Source organism: Poecilia reticulata, linkage group LG10 (assembly GCF_000633615.1).
Source record: "Poecilia reticulata strain Guanapo linkage group LG10, Guppy_female_1.0+MT, whole genome shotgun sequence".
NCBI lineage: Eukaryota > Metazoa > Chordata > Actinopteri > Cyprinodontiformes > Poeciliidae > Poecilia > Poecilia reticulata.
In genome coordinates, this window is record NC_024340.1 from 19,634,106 (window position 1) to 19,652,358 (window position 18,253).

At 35.3% G+C, this 18,253-nt stretch overlaps 2 protein-coding genes across 2 annotated transcripts; one reads left to right on the forward strand and one right to left on the reverse strand.

Moving 5' to 3' along the window:
* The first annotated feature begins 6,348 nt into the window (after positions 1-6,348).
* Positions 6,349-8,939, forward strand: LOC103471753 (uncharacterized). Its single transcript, XM_008420934.2, has 6 exons — positions 6,349-6,384; positions 6,507-6,848; positions 6,935-7,270; positions 7,486-7,605; positions 8,411-8,475; positions 8,554-8,939. The coding sequence occupies exons 1-6, from the start codon at positions 6,363-6,365 to the stop codon at positions 8,692-8,694; spliced, it is 1,026 nt and encodes a 341-aa protein (XP_008419156.2). The 5' UTR covers positions 6,349-6,362; the 3' UTR covers positions 8,695-8,939.
* A 1,758-nt stretch (positions 8,940-10,697) lies between these two features.
* On the reverse strand, positions 10,698-15,666 carry LOC103471479 (uncharacterized). The gene is made up of 6 exons (XM_008420508.2): positions 15,422-15,666; positions 12,339-12,659; positions 11,732-12,091; positions 11,506-11,637; positions 11,355-11,413; positions 10,698-11,250 (listed from the first exon to the last, which is right to left on the reverse strand). Exons 2-6 carry the CDS (start codon positions 12,538-12,540, stop codon positions 11,119-11,121), a joined length of 885 nt encoding a protein of 294 aa, XP_008418730.1. The 5' UTR covers positions 12,541-12,659; positions 15,422-15,666; the 3' UTR covers positions 10,698-11,118.
* Between the last annotated feature and the right edge of the window lie 2,587 nt (positions 15,667-18,253).

An 18,253-nucleotide genomic window follows, 5' to 3' on the forward strand; every position in this document is an offset into this window, starting at 1 on the left:
GTCTTCTTCCAGAAACACTGTGTTTGCAGACTGCTTTCTAGAAGTTCTTCAATGAACACTTTGAATATTTTGAAATGAGAAGAAAAAGGATCAGAGCTCTTGTGTCTCTGTTGGAGGTAGACTGCAAAGACGAGGCTTTGGAATTGGCTTTACTTTTGTAGTGGGGATCAGTTCTTAACTGATCAGCTCTGAGTTTTATTGCAGGGGGTTTGCCAGGGATGTCTTCAGCACAAAGAATGTGATATTTCAAGCAGTGATATCTCTGAAATATCGGACTTCAACATTTTGAAGCACTAAGAAACTGTAAATCCTTTAAGAGTGTACTGAAAATATTCATTAGTTTGAGCCAGAGGGCCCAAAAGGGTACACCTTTTTTGTCCATTTCAGCTTTTGTGCAGTGACTAAGTAGCATATGAAATGACTGAGGTCAAAGCAACATTTATATTCAAAAAAGAAACATTTAGTCATCCAACTTAACCTGTCATATCATTAGCCGCTTTCAAAGTTGCTCTCTTTTCAGCGTCTTCAAAGTTTTCAGGTTTAGAGCACATTAGCTTCACTTTCTATAAATGTTTTGCTTTTTACAACATCTTTTCACGAAGAAACATTCACAGAATTTCAAGAATCAACCATTAGATTAGAAAACCTTTTTAAATGAAAAATGCACCAGCATACCAAATACGGTGGGCTGGCTATCTTCAACGTTTCAGCCAATCACTCTCCGGAAAATATTTCATTACCTTTCAAACTAAACTCTGCATTTGAGCAAGAAGACATTAGTTGTGTGAGAAAAGGTTGTACCACGATGATTGTCAGGGTGGCTGCCTTGATTTTGTTTTTCAGTACGACTGGTAAGTAATTTATTTTTGAAAAAGAAAATAATCATATTGAGTTATGGTTTACATGGAAAACATTTTTGTGTTTTCAAAATAATAAGCATGTACTTTTAATGTATTTTTACAGCTTTCATTCCAACTGCTAATGGTTCCCACCTGATCTCCTTAACTCTGGTARATRTTGGTGATAGTATAACATTCGACTGCARTMCTTCTGASAAGGAGCTTAAATTTCTTWACTGGTATAAACARTCTCTTGGACACATGGTTGAAACAGTGGCTTCTGTGATCCTTGGTCAACCAACGATAAGTGATAAATTTAAAGGCTCTCACTTTGTAACAACAACAGGGTCTCGTTTTGATCTCACTATCTTCAATATCAGCAAAGAGGATGAAGCAACATATTTCTGTCACATTGGAACAACATATTCACAGAAGTTCATCGGTGGCACTTTTCTGGCTGTGAAAGGTAAGATGATGTTTTTTGGCTTTCTACTTCACTGACATCATGTAATGTCTTTTTCATTAATTGTGTTACCTGTGATATTTGCCATGCAGATGATAAACAGAAATCTCTCTACTTGAAACAACATCCAAAGACGGTGTTGGTTCAGCAGGGAGAGACAGTAACTGTCCAGTGTTCACTTCTCTCCAAGAGTAAAGAAAAGTCTCAGTGCCCAACTAAACCCAGTATGTACTGGTTCAGAACTGAATCAGAACAATTCCATCCAGGCATCATTTATACCCAGAGGAACATCAGCGACAAAGACTTGGACAGAAGCTGTTCTTACAGTTTATCTGTACGAGACTCATCTGATACTGGAGTTTATTACAGTGCTGTGGTGGCATGTGGATCAATTGTGATTGGTGAAGGAACCAAGGTGAAGATGAGTATGTATTCATAATTTCTACTTTCCATAACTACATCACTTTGGTTTGTCTTTTTTGGACCACTCAACAACTTGCTGGCAAGTTTCATGCCAATTGAAGATCTCAGTTCATGGGGAACTTTGTGTGGTCTTGCAACTCAATGATGATTTAATTATCATTATTATTTTGGTACATGGCTGCTGTCGGGCAAAAAAAAATTGTATTATCATATTTAGTGAATTTTGTTTTCTCTCAACAAAAGAAAACTCACTTTATGTCATTATTATTTGACATCTCTGTATGATTTCTTTCCAAAATGTCAAGTGAAAAGTATGAAAACAATTGTGTAAACTTGTCTATGCAGTGTTGTTTTATATTAAGAAATTACACTTTTAAAAAAAATTCCAAAAAGAAATTATGTTTTGAAGATAAGATGTGATGTATCTGTCAAATAATATGCTTGTTTGTGAAATTTGCATCGCTTAGCTCTGGACATAATCGTTTCAATTACGCATATTTTGATGATTTCTAATGTTTCTGTTTGTTCTTTTTTCCAATCTAGGAAAAGATTCAAACCCTCTTGTCGCTGGACTTGGAGGACTGTTGGCTTTTTGCGTTTTTGTGATTTTTCTATTAGTTTTCAACAACAAAGACAAAAACATTTGTCAACACTTCAAAGGTAGGCCTGCAATTTTCTGGGATCCTCCTGGGATAAAGTATATAGATAACGGGCAGTGGATGATACTCTAAATGCATAAAATTGATAACCTGTATGTTCAAAATCCATAGGAATTAATGAGCTTTTCCGTACTTTACAGGAGAACTTAGTGTCCTCATGTATACTGGAAATGCCAATCTAAGTCACTCAAATGAGATGGTAAATAAATTAGATATTACATTATGATCATTATTACTGTATGTCATTCTGTATTATATGGCTGTAAAATAACATTATGTTCTTTCTCATAGAAAAATGAAACCACAGGAGCAAAGTACACAATAAAGAAATGGAAATGAAATAAAATGAAGCTCCATCATTGTCTTTGCACCACTGTCACATCAGACGATGGTGACCATCAGCTATCCATTCTACAAGCAGGGTGGGGCCAGCAAACCAAAATTTAAATTTGTGAAAAATAAATGTATTGCATTAGTTAGTGTCTGTTTCAGCTTACACTTATATTTTGTCTTAACATCTCAAAAAAGTTTGGAAGTATTTTATGCTTGTTATGCCCACTGTTGTAGAGGAAGAAGATGTAATTTTTTTATGTAATTGTATGATTTCTTCACAGTATCAATGCAAAGTCGACCTTGTAAATAAGTGTAAATGACTAGTTGTCATTTGTCTCATCGGGTTAAACAAATAATTGCTAATAATTCTGTATTACACAAAGTGTAATACAGAATGACAAAATGTATTGTGTAGTGGTTTCGATTTCATTTTATCAACTTCTGCTCAGCTTGTTATCTTTACTTTAATATCTACTAAGTGTACTTTTTAATATTGTTTTTTGCAACAATGGTAGAGTTCTTGGAGGAAGGCAGCAAGTTTTGCTTTCACAAACGATCATTATGTTTAGACAAAACTCAAAGATCTGCTGAAAAACAACTGACAGTGTGCATAAATGCTTTCTCAGGTACATTTTTAAGTTTGTACCGGGGATTATCCCCAATAACAGGCAGAATGCTTTTCTTGTGATGAAAGGTGGGATATGTTCTACATTGCTACATCAGACTGATTGGTGTTGAAAATCAATTAATAAAAATAACAATAGAGTTGAATGTCTTTTTGATGTTACCTAGTACATTAGCAAATCCCCTCCGGCTAGTTGGAAAGATGTTTATGGTCATATTGTCCATGTGGTTCACTCCAAGGCAGCACTGTCGGCATCAGAAAGCTGCTTTCAACTGGAACTGTTGAAAAAGCTTGACCATCAGTCTTCCAGTTATGAGAGGGCCCCTCTCATATTCATTCAAACATGAGAAAGAAAAATTACATCAAAAATGAGTTTTTCTGTGTAAACACAGAAAGAAATATTGTAATGATTTTAAAAATTGGCACAATTCAAATGGGAGATGTGAATTAACTTCAGATATCTGAGGGAAGGAATGTTTATGACATTAAAAGCATTTGCATTAGTGGGATTATTCAGGCATAAAGTATGATGTTTTCTAATTTGCAGTATAACTAAAAGTGAGGATAAAAAAGTAGTGTGCAGAGCTACTGAACACAAAGTTCAGCCTTCCAACAAACAAAATAATGCTTGACAAATACATAGAAATGATGCATGGAAACTTAAGCACGACTGCTTGTGGTTTGGTAAACACAAGTGTGAAAACAAAGATGCTTTGTTTCCTGCCCAACCATTTAGCTTACTTTGAAGTGAGCCTTTACTTTTCTCTTTAAAAATATGTACAATTATAAAATTGTTTTGACAAAAATAAACCAAAAAAAAAACATCCACAAGAAAAAAATGAATATGACTTTAATGACCTAATTTGAGCATAATAGGGCTACATTTTGATCTTTTCACACTTCCTGTCTGGTTGAGGCTTGCAGAGCATCTATTCTCAGTAAACAGCCTCAGCAGTTGGTCAAAGGTAAAAAATATCAACCTGCAACTGTTTCTATTTGCTGCTGTGACTTTTGCATGTAGTTTTTCATAATTAAAAGCGAACGCTTGCAGTTTTTCTTTTTCCTTTTTATAAAGTTTAAAACATTTAGACAAACTTCAGAGAAACTGTTGGTATGAAAAAAGGGAACATGTGCAGCAAAGCATCAATGAGAAGGTCATAAAATGTGAGAAAGGCCAGAGAGCAGCCAGGGTTTGTGGTGGAGTCTTGTAACTTCTGCATGAAAGAGTAATAACGAAACAAAAGATTGAATCTATCTTTAAGAAATAGAAAACACAGGATTAAAAAACAAACATTTACTTTATTACAATACAAATGAAAAATAAAAATCTAGTAGTTCTTTGTTCTTTACAGTTATAACAGCTTACATTGTTGGAAAAGTAATGATTGAAAATACTGTTTGTCTGTGCAATTTTGTATCATTCTGTAAAATCATATTTTAACATTTTATTTACTTTGTATTTTCTGTCACTTCTTCTGAGAGCAAAATAAGCCACTGTTTGCGTTGTTTATAAGCTGCTGACACATTTTTCCCCTATTATGCCACATATGTTCCTGTGCCATTTTACGTAGATCTGAACAGGAAGAAATAAAGTACATTTGTAAAATAAGGTGTAAAATGTACAGCATACTAAAATGCCAGGGCAGAGTAAGTGTACCCTCACATTATAGTGTTATATGTCAATTTAAATCAGTGACTTGTACATGTGATTATTTTATTTTTTTGTGATTGTTTTTTTTTATTATTATTATTTGTATTATTTTTCTTTGGACCTATTTGTGTCTTTAATGAAGCTGCTGCTGATGATTTTCTCTTTTTCTTTTTTATTAAAGTTTGCACTACAATCTTATTTGGAATTTGTGCACAGTTTATGATTGGCCCCAAGTGGTAAAAATAATTATTTGCTAAATGAGAACAGAAGATTCCTTCTGTTTGAATAACAATGAGGTTAAAGTATCAACACTGATAAAGCCTATGCATTCCATAGTATTATAAAACAGTATTATCATGTCTTGTAACATCTGAGATATATTCTTACATAAATTTAAACGCTCCTTATGTCTCCTATTCACAACGTAATGCAATTAACTGTCAAATGTTGCTACATGTTAGTTAAGGAGGATGAATTGCTTGGAACTATATTGGCTGTACAGAGCTACTGGTACTAAAACAGCTACCAGTTTACTGCAGACCAAATGCATCTATGTTCCTCCAGAACTTGTGTTTATGTGACTTTATATTGCATTTAATTTAAATTCTTTAAAAACAGCTTAGATAAAAAATCTTTGAATCTGCAAAGCTAAAGTTTGTTTCCATAACTTTAAGTTCTTAACATTTGAAAGTCACCGAAATAAAAAAAAAATGCTGATGTATGACCGCTGTTATAAAGGATTTGACCATGGCAGGTTTCAGGAGACAAGTGACAGAAGCAGATGTTTTTAATACAGCAACAAAAGAAAAATAAATGACTTTGGCAGTTTTCATTAACAGCATCAACAACAAACCAGCTGTTACTGAAAGGAAAAAAAAACTCTACCATTTTCCCTCATGATGTTTTACAAAATCTGGCACACATGTTAACATAGCTATTTAACAATGTGTAATACATTGCAATAATTATAACTTTGGATATCAGGAAACACTTGTTTATATAGCTCAGATTTGACCCAGTAGAAATGACTGATCCTAATTTATGCCACCGTAAATATTTTCAGACCGACCAAACTAAAACTGAAAGAATTAGTATAATTTTCTTAAAAGATTTATTAAAGATTTAACATTGCTTCTTATCATAAGTAAAACGTTTAAATGAGGATATGCCAATCCTTTATTTACAGAAAAGGCCTCGCAGGTTTAGCACATGCAGTGGGCTGTACATCTTCGAACATTTCAGCCAATCGCTGTTGCCTGTTTTGGAAACACTTCAACACCACCTAAACTAAGCCTTCCATTTGGTAAGAGGACATCAAATGTGCGAGAAGAGAAATAGCTGCACCACAATGATCGCAAGACTGGCTGCAATGATTATTCTCAGCGTGGCATGTAAGAATACTTGTTTTCTAGAAAGAATAGCATCTCCAGGCAAAGCAGTAGGTGCTTGAAGTATATCGGACTTGAATGTTTAAAACTATCTCTACTGAAGCCTTCACTGTTATTTTCCACAGCTCTAATTCATACTGTTGAGGATTCCCACCTGATCTCCTTAACTCTGGTAGATATTGGTGATAGTATAACATTCGACTGCAGTACTTCTGAGAAGGAGCTTAAATTTCTTTACTGGTATAAACAGTCTCTTGGACACATGGTTGAAATAGTGGCTTCTGTGATCCTTGGTCAACAAACGATAAGTGATAAATATAAAGGCTCTCACTTTGTAACAATAAAAGGGTCTCGTTATGATCTCACTATCATCAATATCAGCAAAGAGGATGAAGCAACATATTTCTGTCACATTGGAACAACATATTCACAGAAGTTCATCAGTGGCACTTTTCTGGCTGTGAATGGTAAGATGATGTTTTTTGGCTTTCTACTTCACTGACATGTAATGTCTTTTTCCTTAACTGTGTTATCTGTGATATTTGCCATGCAGATGATAAACAGCAGAAATCTCTCTACTTGAAACAACATCCAAAGACTGAGCTTGTTCAGCAGGGAGCAACCGTAACTCTCCAGTGTTCACTTCTCTCCAAGAGTAAAGAAAAGTCTCAGTGCCCAACTAAACCCAGTATGTACTGGTTCAGAACTGAATCAGAACGATTCCATCCAGGCATCATTTATACTCAAAGGAACATCAGCGACAAAGACTTGGACAGAAGCTGTTCCTACAGTTTATCTGTACGAGACTCATCTGATACTGGAGTTTATTACAGCGCTGTGGTAGCATGTGGATCAATCGTGATTGGTGAAGGAACCAAAGTGGAGATGAGTATGTATTTTGTGTTTTCTGGCTACTTTAAACACATCAGAGAAATATAAACATTTTTTCACGTGCTTGGCAACTATAACCTATTTCTGGAAGTTATAGTTTATTGTGCTGGCTTTGTGTAGCCTTGGTGTTAATGTCCAATTGCAAAAATTGACTGTCAGTACACTTGTGTAAATAAAAATATCTGAAATGTACCTTTCGCTTTTTTTCTAAAGTAGAGCAAAATGTTGACAGTCTTGTCATTACACTTGGAGGACTGTTGGCCTGCTGTGTTATTGTTATAGTCCTCCTGATTTTCTACATTAAATTAAAGCGAAATTGTGGACAAACCAAAGGTGAGTTTTACATATTCAATACAAAGTCACTTTTATATTAACCATGAACTGCTTTTAAAAGTTGTTTAAATTGAAAATGCTGACATGTATTACCATGCATGAAACCGCTACCACATGTATGTACCATCAGAACAGGACAGAGCCATCATTTCTTGTGTATTCCAGATTTGCCTGCTGCTTTACATTAGGCAAAGCGACAATGTTTCTACTGTATATTACTGTCCAATTTTAATGAACCTGTTTGAACTGCAGTCCCAGTTTCCTGTGTCTCAGTTTTTTGGATCCTGATATATGTCAATTATGTCTAAAGCAGGATATGTGCTGTGAGGTTAAGCATTTTGTGTTTTCAAATATGCTAATTCACAAACATTGATTGTATTGAGCAGTTATCATTTTTCAGGCTATTTTATCTGAAGCACTTTAGTTTCAAAAGTACTGAGACCACTCTGTCTGAAGTCACCTAATATGTCATTCTCAAAATCTCTAAAATCTCTCATCTTTGAACTTGTTAAAATAGTCTTCTCCAAAATGTGAGGCCTAAAACCACTGAATCGCTGCCATGTGACTGGCTCAGTTGTTCTTCGTGTTAACGTGCACTGCGACCAAGTCCCGTGAAAACATGTTTTACTTTTCGCATTACATAAAATTCGAATACAATACAATTACATTTGCAAAACATTCTGTCTCTTTTGAGTTTAATTTAGTTACCTACAAGACAAATAGAAGAAACATAATCTTTCACAACACCAAAAGCAAACGACATAAAAAAGAGACAATCTATGAAAACACTGTTTGTTCTTCAAAGGTCAAAATGGTGGTTCCAGTCTGGTGGAGGATGCAAAATCAAAAGATGTTCACACAAGAAACTTGGTAAATATATCCCTGACAAGTTTTTCACAACACGTTCTGTAAACATGAAAACAGACTAAATTGTTCCTTCTTTTGCAGGATGGTGAAGCAATAGAAGCGAATTATGCATCAGTGCAAACCTGGGTTAGAAGGTCTAATGGGAAGAAAAATCATCCACAAGAATGTGTTTATTCCACTGTCAAATCAGATGCTCACCAAAATCGGCTCTCTTCACTGTAGTCATTACAGCTTCACTGCTCTTCTTTTAGAGCATATTTCCATAACTTAATTTGTAATGCAAAATCATGTTATTTTCTTTTTTCTTACTTGTTTATTTTCTAGTATCAGTATGTTAACACATGAAAAAAACAAAAACAAAACAGCCGTTCTTTATTCCATGTATCACACTAAGTAAATTCTCTTTGCATAAATCAACTAAATTGCACAGAATTGTAAATTATGTTGACAAATATGTAACAGAATAAAAGCTGAATAAATCATTGCAACAGATGTGTGGCGTAATTTTTTTTTTTATTCAAACAAACTTCCTTCATGCGGTTCGATTAAACTTACAACAAAAATTATGTTTCCGGTTTTCTTCTAATTATTGATCCCGACTGAGTGTTGTTCCCAAAGAGAACCACTGCTATGCTTAATGTTAGTCCTTCTCCTACTACTATTGTGTACTATAGTGTCATGGTAGTGCAGCAGTATTGATTTTGATGAAAGAAAAAAACTGCATTGAGGCCAAACATTGGGTCCTGTATTCACTAAATATTCACAAATTATTCAAACATATGATTTATAGATGTCTAAATTATGTTTTGGCTGCAAAACAAATTGCAACTTGCAAACAATAATAAATACCAGAAGTCAGACACATAAAATCTCCTTTATGCTTTCTTAGCATGAGCAGCCAGGCTGCTGGGGCTGTTCACCCAGGGAACCAAATGTTCTAGGACCTCCTCTGCTTGGTGGCATTTATTTCATTTCTCATGTACCTATTTTACTTGTTAGAATCATAGTCAAGGTGCTGCCTCACCTGTGTCCCTGGACTGCACATCACTGGTGGATGTTATACGGCATTTGTGTCGAGACACAAATCTAGATAGAAACTTAACTGTACAAACCTAAAAGGGCAATGGCAGAGGCAAGTCAAGTACTATTGCATAAGAAACCTGGGCAGAAAGAGGAGAAATACAAATTAAAGCCTCTGGAAATTAACTTAGAGAAAGATCCTTCTTTATGTTTTACACCAAGAACAGAAATTAACTAAAACCAGGAAGAATTTTAAAGGCAGCAGTAAAAATCTGAAATGGCATTTACCTCATTTCCAGTCACAGCACTAATGTAAAACTGCCTCATTAAGAAATGTGACTACATGACACAAACTGAGGAAGTTTCCTTTAAACCCGATCATGAATTGGCAATTGTGTTGACAAAATAGAAAAATAAAAACAAAATTGAATAGAACACTGAGACACCAAATTTATGAACTGACCTCTACCATGAAATTAACGGTTTAACCTGCATCGTTTTCAGAGATAGAAACAAGATTCAGACCATCAGTACAACAGGAAACTGTTTGGGGGAGGTAGTTCCTAAAAAGAAATGCAACATGTACTTTAATTACCGGCATGAAAAATGACATGACCAGAGGAGAAGTTCATCTTTCATCAGGACAAAGACCCGAATGATAAAGCTACAATGGGATTGTGTGGATCAAAACATGTCTATACTAGTGTTAGAACGGCACAGGCCTAAAGCCACACCGCATTTTTGGCAAGACTTGAAAACTGTTGTTTACAGATGTGACTAAGCCTACGCTACAGAATGGGAAACAAAGGAAATACTGGTAGAGACATGGCCTAAACACTGGTGCAACACAGGGTAGTTGTTTTAAGAACCATTACGTCATTTTTAATTTGACATCACAATTATGCATTACATTCTGCTGGTTTGCCACAAGAGAAGGTTACAGAGGTATGAATATAGTTATCTTTCTTATTTTTTCTACATTTTTTGGCTTTTAGAAACACTAAAAGCAAATGCAATATATGTATATAAAGATATGCTTTTACCCTACTTACACTAACCAAAAATTAGTACATTATGTTTTTCCAAAAAATTAGTGCTTCTATTTTAACTCATTGATGACGATGGAAATAAAAGATCAAGCTGTATTATTAAATTTTATTACAGTAAAAAAAAAAAATACAAATATTTATATATTTTATGAAAAGTGGGTTGTTGTAGTGATGTTTTTTTTATTTTTGCTCACACTTACAACTTTACTGTCTTGAAAACATTCCATACATACACAATTCCTCATACAGTGTATTTATTACGTTGCATTACTAAAGACACAAAAAAATGCAGAAAAAAGTGAAGCCGCACTATTTTTTAAACATATTTTGGGCAAATGAACATCAGTCACTTTAACTTTTAACACAACTCAAAAATGATACACAGCTTTTAAATGAAGCACAATAAAATTGAATACACATTAAAATATGTTTAACCTGGTGAAAGTATTTATTGAGCTAATATACTGTGTTAAATGCAAACGACTGCAAAGTTGTTTTTTTTGGCATGCCAAGTAAAAAAATAAAAATAAATTTAAAAAGTAGTCTAAAATGATCCTTGAATCCATGGTTTAGGATTTTATTCTTTATCAAAGATCCTGACATCACTGTAGATGGTACCTTCTTTTCTTCTTGCCTTGACCCTGCCCACTCGATCATCGTTTCTCTGGGTAAAAGCTGCTGTAGAATAAACTACAGAGTCTTCACTTCTCTGGGGAAATAAAATGGATGGGCAAATCTTAATGCTCAGATATTTGTAGATATAAGATGCACATTATTTAGCTGATATATTTTTAACAACATAACATTTCTCACCTGCTGATTTTGCAATTGCCCACAAAGTACTGCAGCATTTCTGCCTGGAAACTCAGGACCTGTTAATTATTATAATAGTTTAAATAGAGTTTAATTTTCTGTTAAAAAAATATCCACTTTTAAAGAAAAATAACCTAGTTACTACTCTTACCTTTAGAAAAGTGACAACATTTTTTCCTAATCAAATAAACAAGTAGGGCCGTAGCAATCAGCATCAAAACCAAGATTCCACATAGCAGAAGGAGGAGAGTGATGTTCCTCTGTGAATTATTTATGCCGACATCTGAAACATAAATATATATGTATATAAGTCATCATAGAAAAGTCAAAATAAGACATAATATTGTGACTGTAATGCAGAAACTCGTTGGAATTACCTTGAAACTCCAGTTTTGTGCCATTTCCAAAAACTACCATCCCACATGCAGCCAGAGCACAGTAATAGGTTCCAGTGTCGGAGGAGCTGATGTTGTCTTTCACAAAGTTAAAGATGCAACTCTGTCCAGACTGAGACTCAGGATTTTCTCCACATTTACCATCATCCTCATTTTGAGCATAAATTAAGCTGGGATGTGATGGTGGTGAAGAGACTTGGAACCAGAACACTTTGCGTTCCTCTGGACATGTTTTCTTCTCTAACTGAGAGAGAACTGAACAATGCAGACTCACAGAATCCCCTTCATGAACTGCATCAGATAGAGAGTCTTGAGTGATTGCAGTAACATCAGGTTCCGGTTCTAGAGAAGAAAAGAGATAAATTACAACATTCATACAAGTCATATATATTGGATTTAGGCAATAAAAAAAAGATAAATTGAAATATTGAACAAATATAGAAATATTTCCAATAGAAATAGTTAATGTATGTTTCTTTATAATAAACATTAAAAAGACAGTGAGAATGTTAACCTATTCACAATGATAAAACACTAATGCATTTAAAACATTTGTGATTTTTCTAAAAAGTTTTATAAATCCCTTTACCTTTTATTCTTAGTAATGTTCCATTTAAGAAAGTAAGGTTGTGTCGTTGTGTCCTTAAGCAAAAATAAAATGCTGTGTCACTTTGCCTTATTCTTGCTAAATAGAGAACAAAACTCCCAGGTTCTTGTTTGGTTGAAATGCGAGAATATGTGTTTGAATTGGGATGATCAAAAGTAAATGTTGAGCCTAAAATATCAGGCATTTTCCCAGGGATGACTCTTATCCAAAAGAGGGATCCAACACCCCCAGATGGATGTCGTTTGCAAGATAGAGTCACATTTTCTCCAACAGCAACAGTTGTTATCACAAAGTTCTCAGCATCTGCACATCAAAAAAGCACATTTACACAAAATGGTAATTAATAACCCCAATAACTTATGCATCTTTTGCTAAATAAAGAAAATACTGCATTTTCTGATCTGTTTCTACATACTTACATTCAACTTGGAGCATCAGCAGGATGAAAAAGGCAGCGTACATATTGAAGGCGTTTATCAACTCAATGCCGCAGTTAATTCTGTTTACTATATAGGACGAATTCTTAATTTGGTAATATAAAATGGGAGGGAACAATTTCTTAGACATCTGATTGGCCTATTCAAATGTTGTGCAGCTACCCCAGTGGAAAGAGGGTAACCAAAACTTTCCAGCTTAAACATGAGACAACACCAGCAAAGAGCTTTTTCATCTGGTGTTTTGGTGAGTTTTAGTACGTGTGTAAAGTTAAAAGAAGGGGTTTGAAGCCTATAGAAGCAATAATTCTGATATTATACATAAATCTGCAATAATGATATTAAATTAAGAATCCAAAAAGCAAAACAAAAACAAAGAACTTGAATCAAAAATAGAATAATAACGAACATGGCTTCAGAATTCCCAAAATAACATCAGCAGGTCATCACACTCTATATGAATATTATATCTTTCATTTGTAATTGTTATGTGTGGAGTCACACAAGTCGTGAAAATAAACCAAAAATTTGAGTCGGTTTAGACAACTCGGACAACAAAATGTGGGCTGTGAGCAGATGTCTATAGAAACCTCTAGCAGACTCCTGTGGACTTTACAGATAGAGAAAATTGCATCAGACAGGCTTCTCAGTGGAGCAGACAGCAAARGAGGCCAGGCGGCGTGAACAACTCATTACTGTTTAAGAAGTGGCGGATTCCGACCATAGTTGTTCCAGAAACATTAAGAAGTTATCTGTAAAATTTTGAGAAGTACCTCAGGCTATTATATTCTTGAGAACTGGTCTCTGAATCATGAAAAACCTCAGCATGGCTTCAGAATTCCCAAAATAACATCAGCAGGTTTATTAAATATCTAAAAACCTGGTGGTGTCTTAATGAGTTCAAAGTACTTTATGGAGAAGTAGAAGTTTTACTAGAAAACAAAATGTATTTTGTGTTATGTTAGGAGTCTAGTGGCTTCTGAAAACCCCAGACTTTTTGGTTTTGTGAAGGTAATATTGCTTTTATGAATTTTACATAGCACAAAGTTTGATACAATAAGCACACCTTTAAAAAAGCACAGCTGAAGTCCAAATTAAATTAACAAACCAATAATAAAAAACCTGTATTCTTAAAAATCACTATGTAAAATTTGACAAAGCTTTTCACATGATCTAAATATAGAACAAACCTGCATGTGCACAGGTTTGCACATGCACTCACATGTGCCGACTGGATGGAAGAAAAATCCAAAATCAGTGCAAGTCATCAAACATCATCATCACTGATTTAGTTTGCCTACATAAAATTTATTATCAGTGCATTTAATTGCTATACATGTCCTGATCTGTAGAATAAAACAAAGAATTGTTGACGTGTCAAGTAGTAGTCTTAAAGAATTTCTTTCACGAGTGTAACATTATTTAGTACTTACTAATAAACAAAGTTTAAATATATATTTACTGTACGCGTGTATGTAAAGACATAATTAGAATTATTTCAAATGCAGTGGACCAGAAGATGGAAAAGAAGAGAAAGGAAAAGAGGTGGGTACAAAGTAAAAGGGGGAGAGGGAGATGAGAATAGAGGAGAGGAAAGAGAAGATGTAAGAAAACACGCTGGATATCATCTGTAGAGAGGAAAAAAAATGAGAATGAAGAAACTACAAGGACAAATAGAATATGCATATCTAACATTAATACTGAAAAGCACAAGGTGTAACCACAGCACTGGACAGTGTATCTAAGAATACTTGAATCCATAACTGAGTGAGTTTGTGAACACATATGTCCAGATCAAGTTTTTCTATACAAATGTTCAGTAGGGCGTGTGAGGACCCGCAGACCCAACCACTTGAACCCGAGGCAGACATGAAAATCTGATACTCAGGCATCCAGAGGCCCCTAGGAGCCCCGGGACGACCACCATGGGAACAGCCATGTCCCTGTTCCATAGGAGAGCAGAGGAGAGGCCTGGGGGAACCACCCAGCATCCACAATGTAGAAAGCTGGAGGTTTTCATGAAACAAAGACACAAAGATGCTCTAAAATCACTGCACAGCAATGTGACAAGGAATTTTACATGGCTCATAGAACTGATTATTTTTTCCACTGATGTATGTCATTCATGCCTCATATTTTAATTTTTTTCCTCTAATCAAACATAGTGTCTAAATTATTCTGTTATTGATTTTTTAATGACTTATTGCTTAAATTAATAAACAATGGGAGGGTCCTACAATTAAGGCAACATTTGCAACAGATTTTCATCACTTAAGGACTGAACACACCTCAGTATCTCATTAAACAAGCTACATGGATATTCAGCCTGATTCACTCCTTAACTGAAATGCTAATTTTTTTGACCTGATCTTTGATACTAACAACCTTAAGGATGCTCTAATTTTTGTGATGACTGTACAGATAATCTTCATCAGCATTGCTCCAACCTTAAGTCAGGGATACACAAATTGTTGGATTGTCTCGTTCCAGTAAAATATTGCGTATTTCCCTTGAGGACAAATGATCAAGCAGCCTGTTGAATGTGATGTGAAGCGAATCAGAAAGTGAAGTGATGGAAACACAGAGCGGAATCTGAAACACAGAAGACAAAAGAACCCAACAAAAACTCACCTCCATATCATACTGTTGCTTTTATGTCCTGGTTTGCTTTGAGTTGTTTTTGAGGTTTGATTATTCTGTCTGTTTTAGTCTTGTTTCTGTTTTACTTTAGCTCAGTCCTTCTCAGTGTTTCTTGTTACTCTAGTTGAATTATGTTTATTCGGCCTAGCTATTCTTTAGTGTTAGATTCATTTCCTAGTCCAGGTGTGGGTAACTCCAGGGCCGGTCTCCTGTAACGTTTAGATGTGTCTCAACTTCAACACACCTGAGTCAAATAATGAGATCATTAGCAGGACTCTGGAGAGCTTGACTGCACTTAGGAGGTGATTCAGCTGTTGGATTCAAGTGTGTTGGACCAGGGAGACATCTAAGAGTTGCAGGACACCGGACCTCGAGGACCAGGATTGCTCACCCCTGTCCTAGTCCCTTGTATACTTTCCATCACCCTCTATGCCATTTTTCTCTCTCTCCCCTCACACCTGAAACCTGTTAGCTCGTCAGTCCAGGTTTTTGTTCCAGCATTCACCCTCGCAGTATTTAAACCCCTCTCTTCCTTGCACTCCTTGCTAGTTCCTCCTGTTAAACACCATTATTCCCTGTGACTTCCCTGTTTTCTCTGCTGTTTTTTTTTTTTGGTTCCTGGTTTATGTGTTTTTTTTTTATTCTTCTTTGGTTCCGTGTAATTTTTGTAAGTTTTTTGCTTTTCCTTTTTTCATTAAATCTACATCTTCAACACAACATCTCAGCCAGGTGCATTTGGGTCCTCATCGCCATCACTCACCATGACAACAGCAAAGCCTTTTCATGTTTTCTACTCCACAAATATCACAATATCTTCTTCGTTGTCAGCCATGTTTGTTCACTCTGAATTCACATTTGATCTCAAGGGGTTTTGACATTTCTTTTATGGCAGTGACACCTGTTTATGTGTGGTGTGCACATCACACTCTATATGAATATTATATCTTTCATTTTTAATTATGTGTGGAGTCACACAGGTCGTGAAAATAAACCAAAAATTTGAGTCAGTTTAGTCAACTCGGACAACAAAATGTGGGCTGTGAGCAGATGTCTATAGAAACCTCTAGCAGACTCCTGTGGACTTTACAGATAGAGAAAATTGCATCAGACAGGCTTCTCAGTGGAGCAGACAGCAAAGGAGGCCAGGCGGCGTGAACAACTCATTACTGTTTAAGAAGTGGCGGATTCCGACCATAGTTGTTCCAGAAACATCAAGAAGTTATCTGTAAAATTTTGAGAAGTACCTCAGGCTATTATATTCTTGAGAACTGGTCTCTGAATCATGAAAAACCTCAAGATGGGCGAAGTAAGTTGAGAAAAGCAGGGAAGAAGGCATCAGAACGTCTGATTTCCCAACAAATGCCATATCACACTTACCCTAGATGTCAAAAAAAAAAAATAAAATATATTGCCAATACTGCAGAACTGACAGAACATTAACAACAGTTGGATATGTGTAAATCAACATAGTGAGTATGATGAAAACTTTGAACAACCTTTTGTTGAGAACTCACTGAAATTTCATGGAAGGTATGGATGAAGAGGAGAAAACTTATTTTATTTGAGAATGTTTTCAGAGTATTTAGCGATCTGGAAGGTAATTATTCAAGAAAAAAATAATTGAGATATGAGTCATGTGCTGTGCTAACAGTGAGTCATCCTTATACAATCCACCATTGGGGTTGTTTTTAATCTAATGTAGTGGATTCACTCACTGTTACGCCCTGACATAGATAAAATGTCTGTTAACGTCATAAAGTTTTTCACGCACAATTAAATTTTTGTCTCTGCATCTTTCTGCATTATGGACCATTGTGACACAATGCAGACACTGTAAATAACAACGATTTTAAAATACTACAACCCACAGAAAGACAAAAAGAATCACCCTCATTTTTTGACGTAAAAGTTCGTATCCAGCAGCCTAGAGTTAGTTTATCTGGCTGATAGGGGCCTAGTAGTAAGAGAGACCTAATTTAGGAAGACAAGATTTTGAACCACAAATAGCGAAGTGGTTAGCCCACTAAAACACCTCAAGAAACAGCTCATGATAATCTATTTTTGAACTAAAGGGTGTTTAAGGTTAAGATTCTCAGGGTGAAACACTTTCATGTGAAGTTTATTGTAATAAGCTGTATATTATTTACACCAGACATTAGTGTAAATACTATACACTAATGTGGACAGTCAACAGATCTGTCCACATTATAAGAACAAAGTACTTTTCTGGAGTTATTTCTCCTATCTGCATTACCAGCAACCATTTGATCTTCATTATCTTCATTATCTGCCAAAATCTTTGCTGATAAGAGCAACAACTGGAAACTTGTAGCTTCTAAAAGCCTGAGGTTGTAAAAAAGTTCTAGAATTAAAATGTACATCTCTGATAATCAACTACAAAGTCCAAATGTACAGCACGTCATCACTGAGTTCACACATCCTCCCACTCAAACCAAGATAGTCAATATGAAACTCTGAATGGCCGGTATAAACTGTCTCTGCGTCTCGATCTGGAAACAGCCGTTTACCACCTGTCATGAAATGCACCACTGTTTTAGTATAAAAATTCTCAAAACAAGATGGAGTGACAAAGTGTAACATAATATACACAGTTTGAAAAGTAACTCATTACTATTTATGAAACTGTTTTAGTCTAACTTCATGTCAAACTTAAAAGAAACAGGATTTTTATGACTCCCCCACGTCTTGTCACCTTGCACATCCTGTCGAAGCTGCGAGGCACGTCGGATCTGAGTAAACAACCTTTGTGGTCGGTCAAAGGCCTGAGAAGTGCTTCACCACAGTCTGTTTGTCACGGGAGAT